Genomic DNA, 15,055 nt, shown 5'->3' on the forward strand with positions numbered 1-15,055 from the left:
AAGGAAGGAGCAGTAGGTGTCTGTTTGTGAGTGTGAAAGGTTGAGAGGTTGAGAGGTTGAGAGGTTGAGAGGTTGAGAGTGTGTGAGTGTGTGAGTGTGTGAGTGTGTGAGAGTGTGAGAGTGTGAGAGTGTGAGAGTGTGAGAGTGTGAGAGTGTGTGAGGATCAGATTGTATGTGTGTGTGTGTGTGTGTGTGTGTGTGTGTGTGTGTGTGAGAGGAGATCAGATGCATTAAGTGTGTGTGTGTGTGTGTGTGTGTTTTCAGAACTTTGTTGAGGAGAAGCTGATCCCCACCTGGAACTGGATGGTGTCCATCATGGACTCCACCGAGGCCCAGCTGCGGTACGGCTCGGCCCTGTCCTCCGCCGGAGACCCGGGGCACCCCAGCCACCCGCTCCACGCCTCACAGCACTCGGGCCGGAGAGAGCGCGTCCCCGCCCGGGAGGAGGCCAGCCTGCGCAACCTGGAGGGGCGAAGGTAAGGCTGAGAGAACCGCTGAGGGCACCCTCGGCCCCCATGAGTACATAGTCCTCACTTTCCTGTGATTAAACCAGCATCAGTGCATTCCTGTGATTTATGAAACTTTCCCGCCTTGTCTATAATCAGTTACTTAGTGCCATGCTAAATGTGGTCTACGTGTGTATTTTCATTTACACAGGACGATATGGGGACTCTCCCTACCTACACGTCCCCATAAGGCACCAGCTTCTGAAATATGGTGGATTTACACACTCACACACCTAGTTTTGCTTCATTTCTGATGTTCCGTAGCTAGTGCGTGCATGTCAGAGAAGATTGTGTGTTTCACTGTAAGTAGTGTGTGTTTGTGTGTGTGTGTGTGTGTGTATGTGTGCGTGCAACAGAGTAAGAAGCGTGTGTGTGTGTGTGTGTGTCAGTGTAAGTGTGTGTGCCTCAAAGTAAGAAGCGCGCGTGTGTGTGTGTGTGTGTGTGCCTCAGAGTAAGAAGCGTGTGGGCGTTTGGGAGTAAGAAGTGCGTTTGTGTGTGTGTGTGTGTGTGTGTGTTTCAGGCGTGCCGCCACGTTGCTGAGCGCGCGGCAGGGAATGCTGTCGGCCCGCGGGGACTTCCTGAACTACGCCCTCTCGCTGATGCGCTCTCACAACGACGAGCACTCGGACGTGCTGCCCGTGCTGGACGTGTGCTCGCTCAAACACGTGGCCTACGTCTTCCAGGCCCTCATCTACTGGATCAAGGCCATGAACCAGCAGACCACCCTGGAGACGCCGCAGCTGGACAGGAAGAGGTGCCGTGCACTCGCGCCCTCCCAGTTACTCACAGCACCTTTAGGCATTTCCCAGGGTGCACTATGCTAATCCAAACTGAACATCCATTACAATGAGAAGTTATCCATACACCGTTTCGGTAGAAGAATGAGAAATGAGTAATTCCCTGAATGTCATTTGAGAAATAATGGGCGAATCCTCACTTGCGCATGTTCACACTCGCTCAAGTGTCTCCGGTTAATGCACAATTAGCTAGTTCATTTGTTAAAGGGTTCCAGTTTCAAAAGCAAAAAAGAAAGAAGATTTATATGCAAGAAAATGAAGACGAAGCCGATTAATGCATTGAAAAGCGGCTCCGTTGCAGTGGCTCACGCTTGCTTTGGGGTGTGAGGAACAGCAGGGAGGCGTAGTGAAGGGTGAGGGATGACTGCTGCCACGCTCGCCTTGCATCCTGTAACCTTCTCGCTCTCTTCCTCTTTCCTGCTCTCTCTCTCCCTCCCCCGCTCTCAGACCTCGGGAGATTCTGGACCTCGGTCTGGACAACAACGAAGATTCTGAGCATGAGAACGACGAGGACACCAATCAGAGTGAGTCAGGCTTCTGCCGAACTAGCAGCTGTAGTGGATTACGGCCCTTTAAAACACAGCTTTGTGTGACTGTGCTGCTCTGAGCAGTCTGACTGTGCTGCTGTGTGCGGTTTGACTGTGCTGCTGTGTGCGGTTTGACTGTGCTGCTGTGTGCGGTTTGACTGTGCGGTTGTATGCGGTTTGACTGTGCGGTTGTGCTAACGATGCGTCTGTGTGATGACCTGTGACGCACCGCTAGGCTCTCTGGAAGGCAGAATCAGGAGGAGAGGATTTAGGCAGAAATGTGGCAGGAAGAAGAGGGAGTTTCATAAAGGTACAGTTCAGATCAGAGTGCTGTTCTTCAGGTCCATGTTAGTGCTAATACAGCATAGAAATAATAGTGCAAACACAGTGAGGTTTGCTAATGTTGTTCCATCTTGCCAGTAAGCTGTTATTGAGCAATGGCTTGGACATTTAATTAAACCCACTATGGAAATGTGGTGCTTCATTTTAAAAAGTATGCGGTTCTTGATTTGATCTATTTGATCACAGGTATATGAATTTCATTACACACAGGCTATTTTTAAAAGGAGAACAGACATTTTTGTAATTAATGAAATTATTCGTAGTTCATGTAGCTTTACATTCCATTAATCTTGGCAGACGCTCTTACCCAGATGCGCATGCAGAATCTTGTCCAGGTCGACATGGAGTAGTCGAGTATGTCAATGTTACCCTCAGGAATATATGGATCAAAATTGTAAATACTTTTGGGCCTTGGGGAACAGTAGATTTTAGGGCTTTAGACCAGGGCCTTGGGGAACAGTAGATTTTAGGGCTTTAGACCAGGGCCTTGGGGAACAGTAGATTTTAGGGCTTGAGACCAGGGCCTTGGGGAACAGTAGATTTCAGGGCTTTAGACCAGGGCCTTGGGGAACAGTAGATTTTAGGGCTTTAGACCAGGGCCTTGGGGAACAGTAGATTTTAGGGCTTGAGACCAGGGCCTTGGGGAACAGTAGATTTCAGGGCTTTAGACCAGGGCCTTGGGGAACAGTAGATTTTAGGGCTTTAGACCAGGGCCTTGGGGAACAGTAGATTTTAGGACTTTCGACTGGGGCCTTGGGGAGCAGTGGAAGAGGACAGTGCTTGTTGAATGGAAGAGGCTAAACAGCGAGCATAGTCTGGTTGAAGGTCTTGTCTGACACGGTTCTTCTCCCCCTCAGGCTCCACTCTCCAGGACAAGGACGAGGAGCCCATGTCTGCAGAGGCAGGGCAGAACCATCCCTTCTTCCGCCGCTCCGACTCCATGACCTTCCTGGGCTGCATCCCCCCAAACCCCTTCGAGGTGCCCCTCGCTGAGGCCATCCCCCTGGCTGACCAGCCACACCTGTTACAGGTGAATATACTCCAGCCTCTGCCTGCACTTTGATTTAGGGTGCCTGAGGTTTTCAGTTTTTATTAAACCAGTGGTTATTCCAATTGTTCTGTGCTCAGCGAGATACAAATAGTGCTGGTCATGAGCTGACTAGGTACAAAAAAGGAAGTCGTATGACATAAATACAAGACATACAACAAAAATTGTTTCACTGTCCCAACACTTTTGCATTGAACTGTGGCTGATTTTTCTTTCCTGGACATGTTTCCAGATATTTACATAAAATTTTATGGACAACTGTTTGCAGTGTGACTGAAAGGTGATCTACTAAACCTGCACGGTGTAACTTAAACTAACTGTAACTGTAAACTAAACTTGTAAATGTCTTCTGTAAAAGTAATTTACAAGCAATATTTCTTTTGCAGCCAAATGCGAGGAAGGAGGATCTGTTTGGAAGGCCCAGTCAGGGCCTGTACTCATCTACGTTCACCGCCAGCAAAGGCCTGACTGAGGTGACTGTGGACAGGAACTGCCTGGAGGTAACCATGGATACCAATCTGCTACAGAGCATCACCAATCTGATCTTTCATTCTGCCCTGCTGGGGGACTCATTATAGTGTGTGGATGGGATCCACAGTCTGGTACATGTAAATGGTCTCATGATTAAAAATTGTATTGTAAATTAGCAGATTAATCTACAATACAGTATTTTTCTGGCCTGAATAGCTACAGTGCCCTCCCAAATTATTCACACATTTGCGAAAGATGACGAAAGAAGGCTGTAAAAAGGCTAGTCAAATTTGAAAATCATCCTCTTAAATTTGTAATGTTGGTTGCTCAGACAAAGATTGAGATTCATGTTTTTCCCCCAAAAGTCACAATTACTCACACCTGTAATATGTCTTTGAAATGAACTCTAACCAAAGTCTGACATTAACTTGCTACTTCAATTAAATGTCTGCTTTAGTTTACTTTATTGTGGCCTCCCTGGGCTATAAAGAAATGAAGTCAGGAGACTGTTCCAAATACATAAATAAGAAGTAGATAAGGCTCTTTCCCCTATTAGTTCAGTAATTAAGAAGATGAAACCACTGCAACAGTGGTAAACCTGCCTGGTGGATGATGTGACTGTATCTTGTCCCGAAACATAGTGAGCCAGTTTGGGAGGCAAATAAAAATGGCAGCGGTTGGAGAGCTATCAATCTTGGTTACACTATATGGTTGTTTGGGGACATAACGTCTCCACATCTACCGTCAGATACCTCTGCCTTTTTGGAAGGGTTGCCAGAAAAAACTGTTGGGGAAAATCAATAAAAAATAAGCATCTGGAATTGCTTCTGGAGAGTGCCAAATGGCATTAGAATTTTGTTTTGGCATTACAACAACTCAAACCAGGTGTTATTTTTAAATGAGTCAACACTGAGTGTGTTAGTTACTCAAATCAGAAAGCAGGTTTTGGCATTGGAAGAAGGGTGCATGTGCTAAAAAAACTAAAAATGGCATACCTTCATTGTTATATAGTGTAATAGGCTGTAATCTTTAATGTTAAGGTCAATGGAAACAGGAACTCCATCTCAAATATCTCGCATGACAAGACCTTTTGGTCAAAGTGCTAGTTCTCTTTGCCAGGAGGCTCGAACTTGAACTCTCGTTCAACGAGCCCATGATCCCAATCCCATACTTCAAAAGCAACCACGAAATGGTGAACTGCCCATGAATGACTAGTGTCGTCCTTGCCAAGAGCGTGAATTGTGAATATCCTGGAGGATTAAGATGAAGGTGTTGGTGGACAGTAAAGTTCACCGTGTACTTTGTGACCCTCCTGCTGGCTCAGATCCTGCCCACCAAGATGTCATTCTCGGCCAACATGAGGAACGTGATGAGCGTGCGGTCGCGGAGCGCCGGGGAGGATGAGGCCGTAGCCGAGCCGGAGCCTGAGGTGCCCCGGGCCCCGCCCTCCGCCCACGACCTGGCGGCCCAGCTGAAGAGCAGCCTGCTGGCCGAGATCGGGCTGGCTGAGAGCGAGGGGCCCCCGCTCCCCACCTTCAGGTGCCCGCTCCTGTCCTCCCTTTTACCTCCTTTTTAAAGCTCCCTGTCCCGCTGCACATTAATAACAACGATAATGAGAATAATTCCTTGCGTTTATATCATGCTTTTCTCGTACTCAGAGCGCTTTACAGTGACCACCACTAATGTGTAGCCCCCATCTGGGTGATGCAATGGCAGCATTCCTCTCCCTGATGCTTGTGCCTGTGAGCCACTAAAGTTGTCCTTTATTTTACTGCAAAGCCAGGTAGTTCACTGCAAGTGAATTAACACTGATTGGACATCGCGAGTTCCAAAGTGTGGCATTATGTGGCTAACTGGGTCCCACCACATTGGGCAGCCTGTAGCGTAGTGGTTAAGGTAAATGACTGGGACCCGCAAGGTCGGTGGTTCTAATCCCGGTGTAGCCACAATAAGATCTGCACAGCCGTTGGGCCCTTGAGCAAAGCCCTTAACCCTGCATTGCTCCAGGGGAGGATTGTCTCCTGCTTAGTCTAATCAACTGTGCGTCGCTATGGATAAGAGCGTCTGCCAAATGTCAATAATGTAATGTAATGCAATAATGCATAGCCTAGTCTAGGACTCGCCCTGTACTTGTAGTGATTGTGTTTAGTGACCAAGCCACTCCCAAACCTCCATCACTTCTCCATTTCTTTTCTGTTTTTCCCTCTGCTGAAACCAGCTTGTTGTGCAACAGTGCGTGTAGGAGCATAGTTGTCTGTCCGTAGACGGTGACATGGTTTCCACCCCTCCTCTCCCTCTCTTGGTACAGGCCTCACTGCAGTTTCATGGGCATGGTGATCTCCCACGACATGCTGCTGGGGCGCTGGCGCCTCTCTCTGGAGCTGTTCGGACGCGTGTTCATGGAGGACGTGGGGGCTGAGCCGGGATCTGTGAGTACACTAATGTTAGGTCTGAAAGGAACATACCCCTCACACTAGAGGAGGGGTGCCAGTCGCTTTCCATGGAGGACCGAGAGTAGGCAGGTTTTCATTCCAGCCAATCACTACGCCAGCTAATTTCCCCAATTAGTCCCCCCCCCCCCCTCTGGTTGAAAGTGTGTTAATTAGTGAAATCAGTGGTCTAGTGATAGTTGTGATAGAATGAAAACCTGCATACACTTGACCCTCATTGGCACTTGATTGGGCACCCCTGCACTAGGGCCAATGGACAATGGAGGTTCAAAGGAATGGCATGATACAGAAACTGACATTTTTGTATATAATAGTAAAAATGCTGTAAAATGACTGTTTGTCCCTGTTCCTTGCGCTCCGGCCAGATCCTGACGGAGCTGGGCGGCTTCGAGGTGAAGGAGTCCAAGTTCCGGCGGGAGATGGAGAAGCTGCGTAACCAGCAGTCGCGGGACCTGGCCCTAGAGGTGGAGCGGGAGCGGGAGCAGCTGGTCCAGCAGACCATGCGGCAGCTCAACGCGCACTTCGGCCGCCGCTGCGCCACCACGCCCATGGCCGTGCACCGCGTCAAGGTCACCTTCAAGGACGAGCCGGGAGAGGGCAGCGGCGTGGCCCGCAGCTTCTACACCGCCATCGCCCAGGCCTTCCTCTCCGGCGACAAGCTGCCCAACCTGGACTGTGTGCAGAGTGCCACCAAGGGCATGCAGGCCAGCAGTACGTACCCACGCCCAGAGAACACGGCAGGCATGCGTTCAAGCTGGCTAACATTAGCTAATGTTCACCAACATATTATTGTTGTTTTATTTTTTTCTGTTCACCACATACATTAGCTCACAGCTTGAAGGTAGTGTGCAGCAAACAAAAATGTCAGAAGTTGACGATTATTTGACTGCTATAAATACACATTAATCGATGTAATATTTGTTCTTACCTTAAAAATAAATCACAGGTAAGCAATGAATCAGCTAGCTGGCCTTGTTTGCCTTAAGTCGCATCCATTTGTATTAAAAATGCATTGGTGGCAAACTAAATGAAAATAATTTAAAATCGTTCAACAGTAATCATTTGCTGCAAACATAGTTCATAAATATGTTGATAGGTAATTCTAACTACATTCACAGTGTACTTCTCGGGTGTCTGTCATTTTGATCTGTGTCGGATGTGAGAGCTTTGAAGCTTAATATCTGAAAACTACTAATTGTGCGCCATCATCACGCCTTTCATGAAGCTGTTGAATGGCAGTGATTTTAGTGAATGTGGTGTGATGAAAGCTGATTGGCTCTTTCCTGCGTGCAGATCTGATGCAGCGCCTGAGGAACAGAGACCGGGAGAGAGAGCGGAGGAGCGGAGGCCTGAGGGCGGGGTCTCGGAGAGACAGGGACAGGTGAGCCAATCGCACGCCGCCAACACCGCCCGGCGTCCTTTCGACCAACCGGCCTGCTGGCCTTGGAGACAGAAGCTGCCCTTCTCACCCCACTGTGTGCATCTGTCTTAGGGATTCGAGGAGACAGCTGTCCGTCGACACCCGGCCCTTCAGGCCCGCCTCGGAGGGGAACCCCAGCGAGGAGCCGGACCCCCTGCCGGCGCACAGGCAGGCCCTGGGAGAGAGGCTGTACCCCCGGGTTCACGCCATGCAGCCGGTACCAGCCCACCGCTCCGCTCCACACAGCACTGTTTGAGCTCAATGCAGAATGAGAGTGGATCTGTTTATGAAGTATCATTTATATCGGGCCCTTGTGTGTGCCGCTTTTCATTCCAACTGCAGTTGCAGTTCTTGAAGCATGTTCTTAATTATATACTTAATTATATTGTTTTTAATTATACACTCACTGTTTAATGAGGGGTGACAGTGCCTGCCTCTTATTTCAGAAACAAATGCTTGTGTTACAAATTATATTTACTCAGGCAACTATAGCTTCAATTTCTCGATTTATGCACGTACCGAAATCAATTCTGAAAGTGTGGACACCCGCTCAGTGAAACAAAACCATTTGTGGAAAATTGAAGCATTCAGAGGGAACACAACTGGCTACGAGCCAAACCTGCATTGTGTCCAAATCTGTTTAAGCACATAATTGTTGAATCATTTAAATTTGTTTTTGGTAAGCTTTAACTGCTTGAGAGATTAGTTGGCTGGGAACCCCCTGATTTATATGATCCGGCTCACATTATGTACAAAGTGTGTCACAGTTAATATGCTACTTGGCACATATAGTGCATAGCTTAAAGAAATGCTGGAAAATGTGGCCGTAGGGAAAATACAGAACCTGAATATCAGCGTTAATGTGCGTCTGAGCGTTGCTGTGTGTCTGAGCGTTGCTGTGTGTCTGAGTGTTGCTGTGTGTCTGAGCGTTGCTGTGTGTCTGAGCGTTGCTGTGTGTCTGAGCGTTGCTGTGTGTCTGAGCGTTGCTGTGCGTCTGAGCGTTGCTGTGTGTCTGAGCGTTGCTCTGCGTCTGAGCGTTGCTGTGCGTCTGAGCGTTGCTCTGCGTCTCAGCGTTGCTCTGCGTCTGAGCGTTGCTGTGCGTTGCTGTGCGTCTGAGCGTTGCTCTGTGTCTGAGCGTTGCTGTGCGTGTCTGAGCGTTGCTGTGTGTCTGCATCCTCAGGCCTTTGCCAGTAAGATCACAGGGATGCTGCTGGAGCTGTCCCCCGCCCAGCTGCTGCTGCTCCTGGCCAGCGAGGACTCCCTGAGGGCCCGGGTGGAGGAGGCCATGGAGCTCATCATCGCACACGGAAGGTGGAGCACCCTGCACTCTGTACACTGCACTCTGTACACTCACGCCCTGCACCTTATGTTTGATACAGTGCTGGATAATCTCTAGGCATGGGGGAAAATGACAAATGACATGGCCCTTCCTGTCATTAACACACTAATGTTCTGATGTCCATTTCTCTTTCCAGGGAAAATGGGGCAAATAGTATACTAGACCTTGGCTTGCTGGACTCTTCTGATAAATCGCAGGTGAGCAAACATTCATTTCACAGCATCTGAGTGATGTGTGTTTGTGTGTCTGTGTGTGTGCATGAGCGATTGCGCATGTCCGTGCGTTTGTGTGTGCGTGCGTGCATATGTACGTACGTATGGGTAAATGTTTGTTCATGTATGTGAGTCCCTGTGCATGTTCGGTACCTGTGTTGGGGTATGTGTGTGCCTGTGTGTGTTGGGTATGTGTGTGTATGCCTGTGTGTGTGTGGGTGTGTGTGTGTGTGTGTGCACACTGCGTGTATGACACCGTGCGCGCTGTCTCAGCAGCAGGAGAACCGTAAGCGTCACGGCTCCACCCGCAGCGTGGTGGACATGGAGCTGGACGACCCCGACGACGGAGACGACAACGCCCCGCTCTTCTACCAGCCGGGCAAGAGGGGCTTCTACTCCCCCCGCCCCGGCAAAAACACAGAGGCCCGGCTCAACTGCTTCCGCAACATCGGCAGGTACTGCCACCTCGTCTCTTTAGCCATACTTACAAACTCAAACCCTCAGTGAAAAGCAGCGAATAAAAATGCATGGATGTTCCTCTTCACAGGATACTGGGGTTATGCCTGCTTCAGAATGAACTGTGTCCCATAACCTTGAACAGACACGTAATCAAGGTTCTACTCGGAAGAAAGGTAAGAATACCTTCATGAAAAAAATTACTTTCTGTCCCCCCCCTCTCCCTCCCTCTGTCTCTCACTTTCTCACTCCCTCTCTCTTTCATAGCACCAGTGATCACTAAAAGTATTAATAATCTCAATTTTTCAAAGGGTGTTGCTTTTGAGAAATAAGATCACTGTTGGGTCTGCTAAATCTGTGACAGTCACCAAGATGGCAACACTGCTCGTCACAGCTTAAAATCTGATATGTCAGACTTATGTTTGATTTTATGCCTACTGGCATGACAGCAACTGCAACTGATAGGCTAGCTGGGCCGACATAATCAGATCTTGGTTCGCTCCCACCATAAAATTGAAAATGATCAGAAAATGCTCACTGCAGTGCTGTGGGCTATAAGAGCCAATACAGGAGCATGTACATTTTGGGAAACAATTTTTAGCTAAGCATGTGTTTTGAGGTGCGAGTATGGCCCATATTAGACCTGGCAGTATTAAAAAGTGTGTTTGTGTTTGTGTATGGGTTTGTGTGTCACTGACATTGTCTTTGTGCGCAGGTTAACTGGCACGACTTTGCCTTCTTTGACCCGGTGACGTACGAGAGTCTGCGGCAGCTTTTCCGCCACGCCCAGACCGGCGAGGCCGAGGCGGTCTTCGCCCAGATGGAGCTGGCCTTCGCCATCGACCTCTGTAAAGAGGAGGGCTCCGGGCAGGTGAGAGGGCCCTCGTCACAGTCCGCTTGAGAGCTACATGGCATGGAAAGTCAAACATGTTTATTTTTGGCGATTTATATCTAGGAAAGGCTTCTAGTCAAGCTACTCAACTTGAAAAGCAAAATGGATGTCCCTTCAAAAAAAAAAACAAGACAGAAAAGATTTGCCATCAAGGAGCAGGAAACTCACCCCACACTTTAATCTTCAGTGTAGCCCAGCCTAGTAATAATAATAATAATAAACTTTATAGAACTTTTCATACATGGAATGCAGCACAAATTGCGTCACATTGTAGCATTGAATTAAAAAGCAGAGATAGATGTAGGATTCGTATCAAGTTTTTCACTGGAAATCTAATAAAAGTCGGGTGGAGTTTTTCAGCTCTGTAATATTTTGTGTTTGTGACAGGTGGAGCTCTTGTCTGGTGGTGTGAATATGCCAGTGACGCCTCTGAATGTATACGAGTATGTGAGGAAGTATGCAGAGCACCGCATGCTGGTAGTTGCCGAACAGCCTCTGCACGTAAGTGTACTTAACAGGGTTCAGCTTCTAGTGCTTAGTGTAATCTCACAGGGGTGCTTGTCTAATCTACTTAAAAAAACTAAGGATTTAAAGCCAGCAATGATTGACTGAGCTGAGAAGAACACGTGAAGGGACATTTACATTGCTGATTTTCTGTGCACTTTGTGATGTCAGTCATGTTACTGTTACATTGTGTTGATTAGGTAGATATACAAAACAGTGCATATGTGCATTGAATAAAAAGCGAACTATAGTGGAAAAAAGATTGGTAACACTACAGTAGATAGCTCAACATAGTTCTTGAGTTGCTTTATCTTCTTTCATGGTAATCGTAGTCAACTGTCAGGATAAACAACATGTTACCATGTTTGTTTTATGTACTGGCAAAATAAAATTTGGGAAAGTGTGTGTGCTGGTGCACAGTGCTGAAGATGTCTCCTCGTTAGGCCATGAGGAAGGGTCTATTGGATGTGCTTCCCAAGAATTCTCTAGAGGACCTGACAGCAGAGGACTTCAGGCTGCTGGTCAATGGCTGTGGAGAGGTCAATGTGCAGATGCTCATCAGCTTTACCTCCTTCAATGACGAATCAGGTACAGGATTTGCTTGCTGATGTTTGCTCTGGGGGCCACTGTAACTCACTCACAGTAGTTCTGTATGGGGGGAAAATAAAAATAGAATTTATTAAAGATGGCTTGTTCACCTGCTGCATGTGTGCCTTTTCCATCGGATCTCTTCAGGGGAAAACGCAGAGAAGCTGCTTCAGTTCAAGCGCTGGTTCTGGTCCATCGTCGAGAAGATGAGCATGACTGAGAGACAAGATCTGGTAAGAGCATCTCCAAACACGCTCTATTCGCTTCCCATAAGAGACAGACTTGCTAAGTGTCTTATTGGAGCATTCTGGAAGTCAGCTTGTTCCTCAGTTTACGGGACCTCTCTTTCATTTCCCCCGCAGGTCTACTTCTGGACTTCCAGCCCGTCTTTGCCAGCCAGTGAGGAGGGCTTCCAGCCCATGCCCTCCATTACTATTCGGCCTCCGGACGACCAGCACCTCCCCACCGCCAACACCTGCATCTCCCGCCTCTACGTGCCACTCTACTCTTCCAAACAGATTCTCAAGCAGAAACTCTTACTAGCCATTAAGACCAAGAACTTTGGTTTTGTGTAGAGGTTGACGGGGAGGGGGGGGAAACCAACGTGTTTACTGTTGTGTAATATTGCTAGTTCCATTTTTTTGTAGATTTATTTTTTGTCTATACAGTTTTATTAAATTAAAAAAATGCTTTGTTATCCCTGGTGGTAATTTGTGTCTGCGTTGTAAATGCAGGCAATTTGTTCTAATTTTATTTTCTGTTTTCTGAGGAGAGATACATTCCTACATTGGGTTTGTAATGTTGAACCCCCACAGCTCTGAGCTTGAACTGTAACTTCCCAGGAATTTGGCTAGACGGTAAACTGTCAGCCAAACCCCAGCCAAAGATGACAGCAGAGATAACAGTAATAAATTGCTACACTGTGAGTATGTTTTTTTTGTTTTGTTTTGTTTTTTTTGCCCAAAAACAGAATACTTAATATCACCGAAAGTTCACTGCTGCCTTTGTGGAAAGTCATTTTTCTTGAATGGGGGGTAGGGGGGTAATTTCAAAAATAAACTTGGATGCAAAATATGAATTTGGGCTCTTTGGTCTCTTGTAGTTGAAAATGCAAAGGATGAAGGACTTTGCATTTTTAACCATAATTCTGATGTGGAAATTTGTTTTCTAATTCTAATTCTAAAAGTGAACCCTTAAAGGGAACAGAGGTGTGTGGAAATGTCCAGGTTGCTGGTTTGGATGAAAATGTGTATTTTGTACTCTTAGTATACAGTTCGAAATAAATGCACATATTTGTGTATTTGGCTGCCAACTTCTTTTCAAATACTCCCTCTTCCAAGTTAAATCCAGATGATTTTTATAGCACTTAAATGTGTAAATCCAAATGATTTAAATGCAGTTCAATATACACTCAGTGAGCACTTTATTAGGTCTTTTGCTGCTGTAGCCTATCCACTTAGAGGTTTGTGTTTGTGTTCAGAGATGCTCTTCTGCATACCACTGTTGTAATGTGTGGTTATTTGTGTTACTGTCACCTTCCTGTCAGCTTTCACCAGTGTGGCCCATCTATTCTGACCTCTCTCATTAACAAGGTGATTGTGCCCACAGAACTGCTGCTCACTGGATGTTTTTAGTTTTTCGCACCATTCTGAGTAAACTCTAGAGACTAAGAGAATCATTCCACATTCTCTTAGTCACTTAGGTCACATTTCTTCCCCATCTGTTGAAGTGAACATTAACTGAAGCTCCTGACCTGTATCTGCATGGTTTTGGTGTTCCTAATAAAGTGCTCAGTGAGTGTATGTTCTCACAAAAATATCAGATGACTGGATTTTTCAAATTTTATTTGAAAGTCATCTTGGACTTGCATTAGATAGGTGTTTTTCACCCACCTAGTGCAAGTCTAGTGGTTTGATATAAATCATGGTCTTAAAATAGGACATTATGAAACCTCCATAAGAAATTAAGAAAACGTTTGAGTGCAGTTTTGCCTCTGTCACGGTTTACTCATTTTCTGCATAAATACATCAGTAGGCTATATTGATTCAATGAATAGATACAGGATCGTCACCAAAGGCTTGCTCCTCGGCTATATGAGGTGATCAACTGCCTGGCAGACCTAAGTGAGAGAGTGTATCTGTAAATATGTATGAGCCAGATTATAATATAGTACACTGCATCTCAGAATTAATTGGGGGAAAAAAATATTCAGGGGTGGGTTTCATAACTATTGTCCACAACTAACACACCTGTCACCAAATGGTAGTTTTCAACAAAATATTATGCCGAATTTGATAAACACTGCCTTTTCTACCAGTTCTGAAAGCAGGTAGTTGGTGTGCCACTGGCACACACTACAGCAGTGGAACCCAAGGGATGTCTGGTCTGATGGCTCACAATTAGTTTCAGCTTTCATTTCCAGGGTAGGATCCCTATCTGTAAGGTAGGATGACTATATATTGGATTTCAAAAAAAGGGGACAGGCAGGGCTGGTCTTCCGAACATAATACCTAGGCGATTTGTTTTTGTGGCCTATGGAAAAGGCAAAACCCAACTGGGCACATTTGAGAATTTGGAAACCTGCCTGGAATGATACTTTCGGTCCCAAAAAGTAGTCAGGTCAGCCTAAGTAAGGAAAATTAAAATATATATATACTTTCAGGCACTGGAGACACCTTTTTTTCCAAATGTCAGTTTAGAACATTTCCCAGTCCCTTATGCCATATACTACACTTTAGCAACATATTTGAAGCAAAATATTGCGAAAGGGGAGAGTCTAAAGAGGAGTCTGAGGGGGAAATGTATCAATAATATGAAACCAAGATTTTATTACAAGGGAATCACAAGCGTTTGCTAATGCATTTCTTGAGACCAAAAAGGACTCTGAGGGGAAAAGTTATCACTGAACCCAGGCCCATAATTTCAATTGAGGACACTGAGGTCATGACCTCAGTATTTTAATAATATATTTTTCATATAAGCAAATCTTTCCATTTTCACTTCAGAGAATGCCAGATTGATGCATTTCAAAAATCTTCTGGGGGACCATTCCCCCGAACTCCCGTAGAGGGGGAGTTAAGTCTGCTCACTGCCCTGACTGAACGAAATGACGATAAACTAAACCATAAATGTCATTATTTCAACCAACTACTCTACATCCTCTTCTCAGTCCAAACAGCAGAACAATACCAACCATATGTGTTGAATTGAAAGAAACGTGGATGAGATGGTAAAAGTGACAGTTAACATTAGCTAACACGATATGACCTGTGGTAGTTAGTGTTTATAGCGTTCAGATTAGACCATAGCTTTTAGCCCACTATTCACCTCATTGCCCTTGTGAGCCTGTTTTTAAACGTATTGACTCCGTCGATAAATGTGGAAAGGGAACCACCCCTTTAAAATAAATAAATAAATAAATAAAAAACTTGGTTTGATTAACATTACAGCTGCTGTTACAAACAACACATTTAAGTTATAACGTAGCATTTAAGTTATAAAGT

At 46.2% G+C, this 15,055-nt stretch overlaps 1 protein-coding gene across 16 annotated transcripts in view; it reads left to right on the top strand.

The window, feature by feature from the left end:
* Window positions 1-12,852, top strand: part of LOC133109790 (E3 ubiquitin-protein ligase UBR5-like) — a 56,219-nt gene extending 43,367 nt beyond the window's left edge. For 8 of the 16 annotated variants that reach the window (XM_061219389.1, XM_061219443.1, XM_061219453.1 and 5 more), the window contains 20 exons: window positions 265-476; window positions 658-717; window positions 1,027-1,260; window positions 1,751-1,827; window positions 3,030-3,202; window positions 3,607-3,720; window positions 5,016-5,230; window positions 6,000-6,120; window positions 6,507-6,852; window positions 7,435-7,522; window positions 7,634-7,778; window positions 8,742-8,872; window positions 9,037-9,097; window positions 9,386-9,567; window positions 9,660-9,744; window positions 10,284-10,439; window positions 10,848-10,961; window positions 11,408-11,552; window positions 11,700-11,785; window positions 11,915-12,852. In XM_061219389.1, the coding sequence (XP_061075373.1) occupies window positions 265-476; window positions 658-717; window positions 1,027-1,260; window positions 1,751-1,827; window positions 3,030-3,202; window positions 3,607-3,720; window positions 5,016-5,230; window positions 6,000-6,120; window positions 6,507-6,852; window positions 7,435-7,522; window positions 7,634-7,778; window positions 8,742-8,872; window positions 9,037-9,097; window positions 9,386-9,567; window positions 9,660-9,744; window positions 10,284-10,439; window positions 10,848-10,961; window positions 11,408-11,552; window positions 11,700-11,785; window positions 11,915-12,127 (2,958 nt within the window). In that variant the 3' untranslated portion in view covers window positions 12,128-12,852. The remainder of the gene's footprint in view (window positions 1-264; window positions 477-657; window positions 718-1,026; window positions 1,261-1,750; window positions 1,828-3,029; window positions 3,203-3,606; window positions 3,721-5,015; window positions 5,231-5,999; window positions 6,121-6,506; window positions 6,853-7,434; window positions 7,523-7,633; window positions 7,779-8,741; window positions 8,873-9,036; window positions 9,098-9,385; window positions 9,568-9,659; window positions 9,745-10,283; window positions 10,440-10,847; window positions 10,962-11,407; window positions 11,553-11,699; window positions 11,786-11,914) is intronic. The other 8 variants (XM_061219472.1, XM_061219490.1, XM_061219508.1 and 5 more) reach the window with 4 other exon arrangements.
* Window positions 12,853-15,055: the final 2,203 nt, after the last annotated feature.

The sequence above is a fragment of the Conger conger genome, chromosome 1 (assembly GCF_963514075.1).
Source record: "Conger conger chromosome 1, fConCon1.1, whole genome shotgun sequence".
Classification (NCBI taxonomy): Eukaryota; Metazoa; Chordata; class Actinopteri; order Anguilliformes; family Congridae; genus Conger; species Conger conger.